This window comes from Globicephala melas, chromosome 6 (assembly GCF_963455315.2).
Source record: "Globicephala melas chromosome 6, mGloMel1.2, whole genome shotgun sequence".
NCBI lineage: Eukaryota > Metazoa > Chordata > Mammalia > Artiodactyla > Delphinidae > Globicephala > Globicephala melas.
Genome location: NC_083319.1, coordinates 69,905,870 through 69,920,949, shown reverse-complemented (window position 1 = coordinate 69,920,949; position 15,080 = coordinate 69,905,870). Strand labels below are relative to the sequence as shown.

General features: G+C 36.6%; 1 protein-coding gene across 3 annotated transcripts in view; it reads right to left on the bottom strand.

Moving 5' to 3' along the window:
• Positions 1–15,080, bottom strand: part of FOCAD (focadhesin) — a 313,294-nt gene that overhangs the window by 109,446 nt on the left and 188,768 nt on the right. For all 3 annotated transcript variants that reach the window (XR_009564338.1, XM_030840606.2, XM_060300979.2), the window contains exons 16-19: positions 13,426–13,560; positions 9,874–9,924; positions 8,786–8,869; positions 996–1,128 (exon numbers count right to left, since the gene is read on the bottom strand). Coding sequence is in view for 2 of the 3 variants with exons in the window: in XM_030840606.2 (XP_030696466.1) it covers positions 996–1,128; positions 8,786–8,869; positions 9,874–9,924; positions 13,426–13,560 (403 nt within the window). In the remaining variant the exon portion in view is untranslated. The remainder of the gene's footprint in view (positions 1–995; positions 1,129–8,785; positions 8,870–9,873; positions 9,925–13,425; positions 13,561–15,080) is intronic.

Genomic DNA, 15,080 nt, shown 5'->3' with positions numbered 1-15,080 from the left:
AAGTGGGGACGATCAGGAGAAAGAAAAAGGGAACAAGTCCTTAAGGCTTGTTCTGGACATCAGGAGAAAAGAAAAGGTGGACTCTGTCTAAGTTGTACCGTTCGGTTTTCTCTAATGAAAGGAGGCAGGAATTTGGGACAGGAGCTTTGTCTAGCAAGAAATACTACTATATACTTGGCTGAATTCCTCAGGAATCTCCATGTGGGATGAAACCAAGGATAAAAACTTCTAACATTACAGGCTACTGAGATTATGACTGAGAAGATAAAGATGACATTTCTTGTGTTTATTGAACTTAATTTTGAGAAATTAAATTTTTACATCCATGAACATTCAGGGTAGATTTGGGACAGAATAAGGTAATAGATGCATGCTTGGGAAAATGTTGGCTACTATTGAATTAGAACAACTAGGTATAACTAGAATAATTTTTTAAAATGTCAAGGTCCTGTACGCTTTATATCAAAGCTGGAAAAAAAAAATTGCTGAACGACCATACAAGTTAACCTATTTTTTTTTTAAGTTAATCTATTTTTTAAAAGCATTAGTGTATAGCTCTCAAATACTGGTACCACCATTTCTTTAGGAAGAATATATTTCTAATGATGAAACTACCCAGGAAATTTCTGAAGATTCTAATGATCTTTTCAGTTATCTTATATAAATAAGCTAAAGAACCATTTGAATCAGTGACTTAAAGTCTCACTGAAAATTTGTCTTGTAGAATAAATTTAACTTTTGAGATGAATTTAAATTTTTCAGTGAAAATGGTTGTCTAAACTAGTTCTCCAGTTTATTTTTACTTGAGTCTAACATTTTTCAGTGTGTTTTTGAACACCATACTACCTCAAGCAGTCCTTATAAGACACATAGAAAATAAGTATTTAAGATTAAAGTAAGCTATAATATGTGTTCATCACAAAAGAGCACAATTAATCAGACAGTTAAAATCACTAAAAAAAATGCTAGCTTCCCTGACACAAAATAGGAGTCACCTGGTAAAACGGAAGGAGCAGTGAGTGACAACAGTTTGAGATAGCAAGAACCAGGAATGGAAAGATCCACGTCCTTTTCATCACCCTCCTCATCTTCATCTAGGTCATCAGGAATTTGGATTTCTGGTCTTACCTGAAATGATAGAGAAGGCGATACTAAAATATTATGTAAAATCTTTTCCTTTAAAAAACTAAGTTAGATTCATTGCTCTACAATGCCAAAAGACCATTAATTTTAAAAATCTATTCATTTTCAGATTAACTAAATGGTAAACTCTAATCATCTTATTAGATACACTCCCAGATCCATGTAAAGAACTAATGGTAATATAATAAGAAAATCACCATAAACCAGCCTAAGCAATGATTACTATAGAAAACTAATAAAATTTTATACCATCTGACAATAAAATGCAAACACACATTCAATATATTGAACTTCTGTAGTTTATAATTAAATAGTTGCCTTGTCTGAATACATGTTTTAAAAATTTGTGATTTCAGCCATATTTCTATGACAAAGCTTAAAATCTTCTAGTAGAATATACATAGTAGAGATCAGGAAGACACAGAATGCTGTAGCTGACTTTTTTTTTTAGACTTAGCAGTTTGTTGCTATGGAATATAAAAACACTAAAATCTGCAGTTGGTAGCTATACTTTATAGTGTCTAATTTGCCATTTGAAGATTTTGTGGTTACTCTGTGATTAGTTAGGTTTATTTGAATCAAAAATTAAAAATGTAAAAAGATTACCACTATTGTAGTTTCCACAAGCTATAACTGTCAAGCAATTAATTAAATTTTTAATACTTTCAATGACACACCATGATAATGCCCACATGGAGATAATTAAGCATTAGGGGAGGAAATCAAAATATATAAATGTGGTTGCTATAACCATAAAGTGCCAGAACCCAGTCATTACAATTAGCCTGTCTCCCGGAGTTATTTTTAGAAATAATTAACAATTCCTGCAGACTGCCTTTTTCATAGGTCTCCAAAGCACTGTTCCATTTAGGAACTGCACTGAGTTAGGATTCTTGCAGGGGGATAAAAGCAAACAGAGATAAAATGCTTCTCACGTATAATAACCTCAACTCCGATGAAGCCTTTCAATCATAACTAGCGTTCTTTTCAGTAGTGAAGGAGTGAAAGCAACCTGACCACCAAGCACTTTCCAAGACAAGATTTAATTCTGATTCAGTCTTGAGGATCTAATTCTCAGAGGACTGAGCCAGCCATAATTACAGAGATAGCAATGACGCATGCTCCGCAGAGGGCATGCCTGCATTTGTTGATATCAGCACACACCAGAGGAACCCTGGCACCTTTGCAAACCTTTTGGTTCTGACAAGCAGGGTTTTCTGAGTGTCTCTGGTCTGTGTATATACTTGGAATTTGCCACATTTGGTATCATCAAGAGGTATCTTAGAGATTTTAACTAGTCCTAGTTGCCTAAAAAGTTTCAAAAAAAGGAGTTGGTTCTGGGTCTGTTAACCTTGCTTCCTGACTTTTTACACATTATAGTACAAATTGAAAATAATATTTGAACAGCATATGGGGGGAAACAGACAACAATGCTTACAGCTGGAGGCTACATGAATAACACCAGATACTGCACCAGAGCATCAGAGCACTGGGTAGCTCTGCTACATGTCACATTCACAAGTGATAGGAGACTCGGGGAGGTGGAAGCCAGCGGTAAACACTTAAGCTAATATGAAAACTCATAGGGATGGTGAGGATGTGGAGAAATCAGAATGCTCACACACTGTTCGTGGGAAGGTAAAACGGTGCAGCCCCTTTGGAAAACGGTTTGGCAGGTTCTCAAAAAGCGAAATGCAGAGTTACTGTATGGCCCAGCAATTCCACTCCCAGGTATATGACCAAGAGAAGTGAAAACAAATGATCACACAAAACTTGCAGACGAATGTGAATACATTAGTTGTAACAGCAAAAATGGAAGCAACTCAAATATCCATGAGCATATAAACAAAATACAGCACACCTACACGATGGAATATTATTCAATCATAAAAAGGTATGAAGTGCAGATATGTGTTCCACATGAATGAACTTTGGAAACATTATGCTAAGTGAAGGAAGCCAGTCACGAAAGATCACATGCTATATGATTTCATTATAGGAAAGGTTCAGGACAGGTAAATTTACAGAGACAGAAAGTAGATTAAAGGTTGTTTAGCGCTGGGGGGAAAGAAAGGGGTAATGGGGATTGATTGCTAATAAGACGATCTAAAATTAGATTGTGGCAGCTCTGTGATTAGTTGCACAGTTCTCTGAATACACTAAAACCACTTGAATTGCATGCTCTAAATGGGTGAATTGTATGGAATGCAGATTATATCTCAGTAAAGTTATTTAAAAAGAAAGGAAGGAGGAAGGGAGGAAGGGAGGCGATAGGAAAGAGAGGAAAGGGGAGGGGAGAGTGTGGGTTGGAGGAGGGGCAGCAGAAGAGGCAGCAGCACAAGCGGAAGCATAGGAAATAGAGGCGGAAGCTGCCACCACCTTCAGAGGGACCTCAGCTGGTGGATGAACCAGGCCAAGTGACCAATGTTCCCAATTCCAGAATTATGTAGTATAAAAGGAATCTGATTTTTGCACACATTTTAGCCTATCCAGTTTAACTGCTCAATGAGTCACAGCACACAGGCCATCAATATTTCCGACAGCCACTAAAGAAGACCTACTACGTTGGGGATTTTAAAAAAAAAGATCCGTTCATCCATCTTAAGTTGTTTAATTTTGCATTCACATAACTGCACCCCTATATTAATTTATCTGCTGTGCGATAAACAACATATGTCTGCATCTTACATACACATATATGTTAACAAAGACACTAAAGATGTACTGTAATTTATTTTATTTTATTTATTTATTTATTTTTGGCTGCATTGGGTCTTCGTTGCTGCTCATGGGCTTTCTCTAGTTGCAGTGAGCGGGGGCTACTCTTCGTTGTAGTGCGCAGACTTCTCATTGCCATGGTTTCTCTTGCTGCAGAGCACGGGCTCTAGGCACGTGGGCTTCAGTAGTTGTGGCTCACGGGCTCTAGAGTGCAGGCTCAGTAGTTGTGGCGCAGGGGCTTAAGTTGCTCCACGGCATGTGGGATCTTCCAGGACCAGGGCTAGAACCCATGTCCCTGCGTTGGCAGGCAGATTCTTAACCACTGCACTGCCAGGGAAGCCCCAATGTACTGTAATTTAAGTATAGATGATATACTCTGCCTACTTATAATGGTAGGATTACACCTTCAATTTTGTTTCTTCAAAGGTGAGCTGATTCTCTGAACTAAGTAGCACTTATTGTTAGACTTTGGTTTCATGGCATTTCCCTACTCCTCTGTTCATCTCTTAAAGAAATATTTGTTCCAGCTTCCCTATACTAGTCTCAGTCTTTTCCCTTTGTTTGTATGCAACAAGTGAATAAGATCAACGTAAGTACAACTAAGGAAAATCAAGGGAAGTCATATGAAAAAATACTTGTTAAAATTATAAAATGTTGCTAACTATATTACATTAGCTACTCAAACATCCAGGAAAAAACTGTCTATTTAGAACACACACACACACACGCACACGCACGCACATACGCACACCAACTACACGCTTCCAATTATAGCTAAGCTTTGTTGAAGAAACTTAAAGGGAGAACCAAATATAAAATGATAAATTACTTTTAAAATCTGCTTTAAGTTGAATATTGGAAAGCTTATCCTACAAAATGCCTTACTTACTACATTTTCTGAGCCAGATAACCTTTCAACCACGTTTCTGTGTGTGCAACCTAAGAAAATCCAGGAGTTTGTGCATAAACAGAGGATTTATTTGGAACTCGTTAAGTATCTGCATAAATTCATTTAAGAAGAGAAACAGCTTCTGATGAAATCAATAACATTCACTTAAATCAAAGCGGAACAGGTTACACCACATTAATACCAACCCAGGGTGCATAATAAGTTCTTTTATATTACTCGCTTCTCAAATTAACTCCAGAAATCAACAACACTACCTTAAGAGCTCTATAATAAAAAGTTTAATTTTTAAGCAGCCAAGCATTTTTTAAAGAACCCAAGTCAGAGAGAAGAGTCAACCTAAATGTTTATCAATTACTGACTGTTTTACCAGAAAAACCATTCTTTGTAGTTTTTTTGGTTTGTTTTTCTGTTTTGTTTCATTTTGGGGGTGTCAGGGGGCACTAAAGAAGGCAAAGGAGAAGGATAAATAGCTAAAAAGACAAAGAAATACAAACTAAAAGGGAAAAATCATTCATGTCTATTTTTTAACACTGAAATCAACAGGTCCTCAAAGAAGCCCCCCCGAAATTTTTTGACCAACTTTAGACTTGCATGTTTCAAGTGATTAACAATAATATTTTTACAAACCAACAAACACATGGATTCATTCACTGGCCTTATTTCCGTAGTGTAGTGGTTATCACGTTCACCTCACACATGGTTTCATTCAACATTCCCAGCTCATAAGACAGCCTAGCACTTAGTATACGTCCAATAAATAATCACTAAACCAATGCAAGTGTTAAGTGTCTATCATCAACGATCCCACAAAACTTCCTAATAACAAACCAGTGACAAGAAAGATGAGTTAATGAATCTGCTATTCAAATCCCTGGCTCACATGATATCTCATTCAGCTCTACTCTCCATTGATATTTTCCATCTTACCTTAGGTGGTACTGTTTCGTTTAACCCTAAATATTCCTTCTGAGGTCTGTCACTCCTTTAATGCCTTCTGTTTACCAGCCTGTTAGCTTTCTTTCAACAAGTTTCACAGTTTAAGTTGATGCAGCAATGAACAAGAAATCTTTCTTTGATAAATTTAAAGGTGTACTTACAAAAGTAGTTGAATTATAATCCGCAAAAGTCACCATGTGGATAGTATCTTTTAAAAAAATTCTCTTTTTAAAAAAAAATTTCTACTTGAAATTCACTGTATGTTCTGTTAAAAGATTATTTCACAAGTTTCCACAAGTAGAAAAAGAGAACCTGTACACCTTTCACTGGAAAGGTATACAAGTAGCCTTCAGTTTTGTGAGTAAACCAAACTGCCCCTGGTGCAGAATGAGTAAACTCTGACAACAAGGAGGAATCTTAGATTTTACACTAGAGAAGTCCCTACCTGGCAGAGACTTTTGAAACAGTTGAAAGTATGCTTTTGTAGAAAGTGAGCCACAGTTTCACATCACTGCCACTATCTACAAAACAGAGGTGGGATCTGGGGTTGCACCCTTAGCCTTCAGGGACTTGTTTGGAATATGAACATACTGACCATTTTCTGGACTTTTAGTTCTTAGATATTCAAACAGCCAAACTGAAAATCAGTAATTAATAAAAAGAAGAAGAACAATGCATGGTGTGGTCTTGGAAGTAATGATTCTCCATGCGGAGGAAGGTCTTCTATATCAGAAACTGGGGGTTGAAATGAGGTGGACTCTTTTAAACCATATGTCCTCTCATCTTAATCTCAGTTAAGAATATCCACGGTAGCGAACCTCTGTTACATATGAGAGGGAATCACATCCTAGACGCGGGTTAGGGCAGAAAAAAGGTTGAAAAGCATGGCTAAAATCAGTCTTAGAGACTTCCTTTACAGCTCTTCACGCTCTGCTAGTGAAAACCCAAGCATATATAGTACATCACTACCCTTTATGTTGGAAGGTATAAAGAGCTATTTATGGTTATTCAGGGATCAGAGGATATAGAAGCGTTAGATTAAGAAAGTATCTAATATTTGACTGCGTACAGCACTTAGCTGAGTAATAACTCTAACAAAGACAACCAGAAACTAAACATAACCCTCAAGTAGGATAAAATAGAAACATAACATTATTTAAAGAGGTAGAGACTAAACAGTCAAGAGTGTATGGGAGTTATTTAATAAAAGCTATCATTCCAGCTGGAATGTTTCAGTAATAATAGCTAAAAATAAAGGTAATCATTATGTTGTAATCTAAATTACCAATTGCTTATTTAAAATAATATAGGGACTTCCCTGGTGGTCTAGTGGTTAAGACTCTGCACTCCCAGTGCAGGGGGTCAGGGTTCGATCCCTGGTCAGGGAACTAGATCCTGCATGCATGTCACAACTAAGAACCCACGTGCTGCTACAAAGATCCCGCACGTGGCAATGAAGATCCCACGTGCCTCAACTAACACCCAGTGCAGCCAAAAAATATATATGTATGTACATATATAAAATAAGAAAAAGTATCTTTCCAGATAGTGTAGGTAAACTATTGGTAGGAGTTTACATACCAAATTTACATGTGATTTTTTCCTTTTTCTTTACCTTTCTCTCTCTTTTTTTCAAAAGCTATGGGTATTGCTAGTCACCATGGTGTAGTCTGAAATCCCATCTTTTTAAATTTTACGAGTCATAGGACATCTTTTGTTAAGGCTTCCTGTTTGTGATAACTGCACAACAAGCTGGCCGATCTGTCTTCGAGTTCTCAGTGACACGGGAAATCCTGCCTCACTTAGGATTTGGTTTTACAAGAGCCTATCTTCAGTCCCTCCAATTCAATTCAATGAACAGAAGTTTGCCTGGTTACTACTGGCATCTAGTCTCTGCATAAGCTCAACCCAGAAGAAAAAGTCAACTCATTTTAATGCCTGAGGATCCCAAGAAATTCACAATAAAACTTGCCACTTCACCTCAAGGACAGATTCTGGGTAATGTTACGCATAACTTCTTCTAAAACAATGTCTTCCTTACACTCTAAAGGCATTAAATAACCATTTGTATGCCTTTGAATTACAGTAACACTAAATGTGAAATCATACACTTAGGGACTTCCCTCGTGGTGCAGTGGTTAAGTATCTGCCTGCCAATGCAGAGGACACGGGTTCGAGCCCTGGTGCAGGAAGATCCCACGTGCTGTGGAGCAACTAAGGCCATGCGCCACAACTACTGAGCCTGCACTCTATAGCCCGCGAGCCACAACTACTGAGCCCTCGTGCCTAGAGCCTGTGCTCTGCCACAAGAGAAACCGCCACGATGAGAAGCCCCGTGCACTGTAACGAAGAGTAGCCCACGCTCGCCACAACTAGAGAAAGCCTGCGCACAGCAATAAAGACTCAATGCAGCCATTAAATAAATAAATAAATATTTTTTAAAAAGAAAGAAATCATACACTTAACTCCTTAATATAACCTGATAATTTAAAGCTGGTTATACTAGGTAGGTAGTAGAAAAGGTTGTATGTTTTTAGTCTAGTCTAAAAACTAAGATAATGTCTCACAGTGTGTTAACCCTTAAAAGAGTGATACTTTCTTCATCCAGTTCTCTGGGACTAACCTATATATCATTTCAAAGTAAACAAATAAATAGCAGATTTTTTTCCGACGGCACTTCAATTCTGTATCACAAATAAAGATCTCTGGTTGCTCAGGTGGTAGAAAACCTTACTCTGAGCAGGCCATGCTTGGATGTGAAGTTCAAGATGGCGCACTAACTGGGTAAGTTGGTTCCTATAGTGACACAGACCTTGCCCTGGGCACAGGGCAATGCAGTCATACACCAAGTCACCTTATAGAGATTTCATTTTCACCTTCCATCTGCTTCATTCATTATCTGTGAAGTCTAAGACCTCTATAGTCTACTACAGATTAAACAAATTATAAATATAAATTCTTACCTTTTATGGACAACATATCTAGAGTTACAGGTAAGAATTCCCTAAGCAGGGGATATAAGTAAAGTTATAAAACGTAGCAGTAAAGAGATACCGGTAAGAAAGCAGAAAAACCTACCTGTTCAGGCAGATGAAGAATGGTGTGCTCCCTGGCACTGAAGTGTGACAGAGATTTATATGCAGCATTTGCTACAACTGGGTCCTAGATAGAGTAAAAGTAAGATAAACAAAAGAAACAACATATATTAAACATCAACTCTGGAGGCAGAAAGAAAATCTTCCCTGACCAACCTCAAAGTTCTATAGTCAGTGCTTTGGAAATGGTATTCAAGCCTTGCTTAGTACGTCCCAATTAAAAATAGAGAGAAAACAGCACTGGACAGAGGCATCAGAAAAACCACATTTCTATCCTAGCTGGGACATTAAACATAAAATAACTCCTAATTGCTCAAGTCCCCATGAGGTGGTATGGTTTAGCGGAAGGAGTGCGAGGGTATAGAGTTTGATAGGCCTGGAAGTGGACTCTGAGTCTCCGGCTACTCCCTGGGAGAGCTGGTCTTCTGGAATCTAAGCTTTTTCACTCATGAGCCAGGTGGAACATCACCAACACCCTCTGCTCTATACTCCTTGATTGGAAATGACATTCGAAAAATGGAGAGTATACACGCTACTGTATATAAAATAGATAACTAATAAGGACCTACTGTACAGCACAGGGAACTCTACTCAGTACTCCGTAAGGGCCTATATGGGAAAAGAATCTAAAAAAGAGTAGATATATGTATATGTATAACTGATTCACTTTGCTGTACACCTGAAACTAACACAACATTGTAAATCAGCTATACTCCAATAAAAATTTTTAAAAAACAAACAAAAAATGGAGCGGACTTTTTGTTTGATGTGCTTATCGGTGGGGGAGGGGCAAAGCAGGAAAGAGGAAGGACCTTTAAAAGGAGAGACAATGGCAACAGTCCCTCTTCATATCTGTCAGTGTCACAAAGTAACAAGTGCATTTTATAGTGAAAATGTATTAACTGGCATAAATTAAGAATAACTTTTAAAACCTAAATTTATTAATAGTCACAATTCTTTTAAAACCAAGAAGGCATCATTTCAAGGGAGTTATATTTTTATCCTAAGAGTCTTATTTCACAGTTCTTTCCCCAGTTTGGTTCTGTTTCACTGACGCCCTTGTGACAGTACCTTGTTTTGAGTGTGGTTCCAGAGGAAGCTGAGGACTTGAACTTTAAAATTCTGAAAAATCAACAAACAACAGAATAAAATTTTAAGACAAAGATAAAATTGAGATCAAACAATCTAAAGTAGCAAATGTGGAAATTAAATCACTTTAAAAATTATACCACTAGTAACTGACTTAATCTGTACTTATCCATCATTCATAAAATGAAAATACTCAGAAACAGACTCATCATCTAAACATATGGATACGTTAACAAGGTGAGATTTTAAGATTACTGAATTTAGAAACCTAACCATTTCTTACTGATCTCTCAAGTCTTAGTACAAATGTCACTCTCCTTTTTCATGCCTCTATTCCTAACCCCCTACCCAGAAGAGCGCTCTCCCTTCTCTAGGCGGCCATACGGCACATGGCACAATTTAGCATCTAACGTGATTATCTGTGTATGTGGTCAACTAACTCCCTACTAGCTTGTACACTCCTTAAAGCGGTGGCTGTCTTTCTCATTTCAAAGACCAGTACATAAAGAATATAAAGCCCAGTTCTTCAAATGACAAATATTTAATAAATAATTGAGCATAAAAAGCCATTTATCTTCCAACACTCAGTGTCTTCTTAATTTCAGCCACATCTAACTTCTTGCCCTGCTAATCGTATGAGGTTCTTCTATACCTCCTTGTGTTTGCATATTCTCTTAAAAACGTCAATGAAAAGCAACATTTTATTAATTCTTCACGATCCTAGTCTAATAGCGCCGACTAAATAAGGTTTCCTTAGATTTCTCCTAAGAATGCTTGTCACTTCCACCACCACACTCTCGTAGCCCTTTGAGTAACTGTGCTCATCAAATGTTATTATAATTATTATTGCTTATGTCTATATCTTTTACCAACTTTTGAGCTTTCAGAAGGCAGGGACTGACAACATGGTATAATGGAAAAATATAGCCTTGGAGCTAGAAAGTCCTGGGTTTAGAAAACAGCTTTCACTTAGAAACTACAGTGTTGGTTCAGTTACTTGTCTTGCATGTAGCAGATACTCAATAAATATTTGTTTAATGAATGGATAGACCTCTTAAAACCTCAGATTCTTTTGCTATAAAATGAAAAATAATACCTGCCTATCAGATATTAGAACTAATTGATATAAAGTAACTGGAAGAGCGCTGGGGAATATAATAACTACTTAAAATAGTGTCTATTATTGTTTATTAGTATCTCTAAGGCCTAGCACAGTTCTAATAAATATATTCTGAGTCAATGAATGAATGATCAAGCACTTTGCAAAGCAATTCAGAAAATATACAAATTGAAACATGGACTCTATTTTCAACAAGCTTATATGTTAATGGAGAAAATATATGTATACATATACCTGTAGTATAAAATAGAAATAAATGTTCTTAAGACAGTATAGCTAAAGAACTTTGGAAGCAATAGACTCCTGTTGAAGAAAAATTCTCAAAGGATGAGATAACTTAAACCAATTCTTTATTTCCTAAAATAGACTTTAAAATTAGAGGTGAAAAAGAAGGTAATACTAGACAGAGAGAACAACATGAACAAAGGAAAAGCAATGGAAAAATTTGGAAGCGGAGAAGGAATCTACAATGGTTTGGTTTTCCTGGAGTGCAGGAGGCGGAAAAGCAGAATGAGGCCAATTCTAAGAGACCTTATTGGCTCCATATAAAGAAACTGGACTTCACTTTTGGTAAACACAAGGCATTTGAGGTGACTAGGGATAGCAACGACCTAAGAAATGTTTTGGGAAAACTATATTCAACTCGGGCTTACATACAAACAAACTCTAAGCACTTAATAGAAAACAAATTATTTAAACACACACAGGAAGAGACAGGCGGAGGGAGGGAGAAAGGAAGGGAGGGAGGGAGAAAGTGGGGGAGGCGGGGAGGAAGGGAGAGACAGAGCGACAGATGGGAGAGGGGTTTTCCCTACGTTTCTTTACTTCTGCTGCCAGGTGGGCTCTGAGCACTGAAGTAATCTCCCTACTAGGAGGAAACTGATGGATGAAATGGTCCCCAAGCCATCTATCTGAATAACAGAGGAATCCTAATGTTATTATAAGCATGAAGATAAACCAAAATAAAATGTCACTGAAAAGGAATGTAAAATTTGAAGGAAAAAAAAATCGTCCAAAAGACAACTTACAGCTTACCAATGTAAGCAAACATAAAAAACACACAAGCCACTTCATAAATTCAATGTAAGAAAAACTGAAAGTACAAGCAATACAAAGGTATATGAGTTCAGCCCTTGAAGACAGAAAATAAATAGATGTATCACTGCATACAAAGTCCTTATTTTGTGTTTTAGTATGGGCTCCTTATCAGTAGCCTGGCAGATTTTCTGACAACATGGGGTATGTACCCACGAACAGTGGCCATAAAAAAGACTGTTGGTGAACTATATACTCTAGGAGTCTCGAATTGATTCTTTTTTTAATACCCCAAAACAAAAGCCCAAATGTGAGAATAAACTCACAATATCCTGTATTGGTTCATTCATTCATTCAACAACTAGGTTCTGAATATACTTTATGTACCATGCTAGGTATTGTGTCCTTGGTAAGGACAAATTTGATTTTATTCACTGTGTAGCATTTAGAATGATTAGAAGTATTATCCTACAATCCTGTCTTCTCATGTGATCTAAAACAAGTAAGGGACTATTCTTGGAATCTTACAGAGGGCCAGTTTATCAAAGTCTGTGAAGCACTAAATCAAACTAAAGGTTCACCAAGACTTCAAGTGGAAATCAATTGAGGCTCTTTGAAGGAAAAGTCAATAAAAAGGTGAGCTTGAAAGGGGATATGGCTACAAAAGTGGACATATAAATGAATCTGCCACCCTCTCATTTCATTCAAAGAAGAGATAACAGAGAAAATGTTAAACAGAAGTACGTGAATCTTACAGCAAAACATCTTCCACCAAGTGTTTCAATTCATTACAATGACAAACATTGCCTAGTTCATAAAATTATTTTCCTCTCCTAGGACAGGTTGATTTTACAATCGTCTTCATTGAAGAGTATACATGAAAAGCAAAGCTATATATAGAAAATGTAAACTAATAAACTAACACGTAAAAAATCAAATCTCTATGCCTAAGCTAGAAAAAACCCACAAATGACACTATGTCTATACTACTCAGAAGTCTGCCCTGCCTTACTAAAGCCTTTGTAACACTTTTTAGAATTTAAAACACCAACAAAATGCATTTAAACTGTTGGCCTCGTGAATTCTATTATTTTAAGAAACACTATTTTAACATATGGGCTTTAAAAAATCTTGACTATACTTTCATAATAAAAACTTGGCATCCTTCACGTAAATAAATCTCAAAGACAGAGGACTGATAAGGGTGGATATCCTCCTACTCCTAGGAGTCCATAAAGATATCAACATGTTCACAGAACAAAAAGTGCTAAATGATTTTTGGCAAACAAAAGATACGAATATTTTTTCCCAAAAGTTATGATAAAGCACATGTCTTCCCAATGTAGAAACAGGCAATTTATTGAGCTCTGAATGCATACCTCATATTCAGCTGTATTGACTGTTAAGGAAGGAACCAGAGAAAACAGTTCACTGAGGGTCTTCAAAATGAGAGGTCTCATGTCACAACTCAGCTTTGGGGAGAGAGCATTCCAAGTGGAGCGAATACAAACCACCTGTGAAGCAAATACAAAGGTCAATGCCTAACAAAATCCCAGCTCATATGATGCCGTTAGTAAAGAGTACTGTCTTTCATTATAAGGAAACTTAAGAACAAGAACACTCCTAGCAGTTAAGATCTGATAAATCATCACCCCTCAAAAGAAATTATTTAAACTAATATAAACTGTTGTTGAAGAAGATCCAGCCTGCCTCACACTACTGCTTTTTTACTTTATTCTGGTTAACCAAAGAAGCAAAGCTTTGTCGCTCTCCCTCACGCACAAATACACACAAAATTCACTCCAGGTTAGCTACAAACATTGTTGAATAGCCATTCTCTGAAACCAAGAAGGGTGAGATAATGCTAGAACATTTCTAAATCCAGGTATTCACAGTTCTCATAGTTTTCTAGTCTTGCTGAAACTGTATCACCACTCAGAAAATTGGGATGTTAGCATACATAAATCAAACACTCTCAAATCATCTTACAAACTTCTAAATGAGGTAGGTGAATAATTTTATTATTTAAAATAATAACTTAAAACTTTGTTTAAAAAGTCATTTCAGATTTTTAAGAGGCTGTTACATGCTAAAATAAAACTAACAAAAATGTTATTGTTAGCTTGACCCAATTCCCTTAAATCAAGTATTCTTAAGCCATTTCAAGATCTGTTTTTAAGGATATTCAAATATCTTCTTAAGTTCAATTCCAACTACAATGGATGATTTCTTCACTTACAGATATTTGATTAAAATTTTAAAACTCAGGCAGGAAGAGTGGCAGCACAGATCAATCAGATAGAGTTTAACAAGGATTAATCTTTCTAAACCACTACAATCTCTTCTCTTAAGCTTCAATTAACACACACAATTTATCTTCATCTACAAACATAAATTATTTAGGAAACACTACATGAGTTGACAAGTGAAAAGATGTCAAAGATAAATGAATAATATATACTTAAAGACACAGATTAAGGAGAGACTCAAAGAAGACAGCAGAAAGAGTATCTCAGAAAACTTGGATTCAGTGCTTTTGCTCTTATTTTCCACCTTCCATGAAACAGCAGAAAAATGTTCTTTGACTTGAGATCCACTACAAATTTGGATTCCACTAGCATTCACTAAGGGCAGTACTGTCAGGCATGACAGTAGGTACATTTATACAAAGTAGCTCTAATATTACAAATCATCAGTATTTGAAATAAAAAAGAAACCAATTCTTTAAAAGCTATCAATTCAACATCGAGTATATACCCAGAGTAGTATACAGCACTAAGAGGAACAATAAAATACAAAACATAATCTAACCCTTCAAAGAATTTACCACCATATCAAAAAGGAAGAGAAATGTCTGTAATTCTAAATCATTGGGAAACAAAAGGTGCATGATTAGATTTTGAACTATTTTCAACAGAAAACAGTTTCAGGAGGAACCCAGGGAGGAAAGCTATTTCAGTGGGTGGGAGTCATTACAGTATCAGGAGGCAAAAAGTCTAGAGATGGGACTTGGAGAAGGAATGGAAAGAAATCA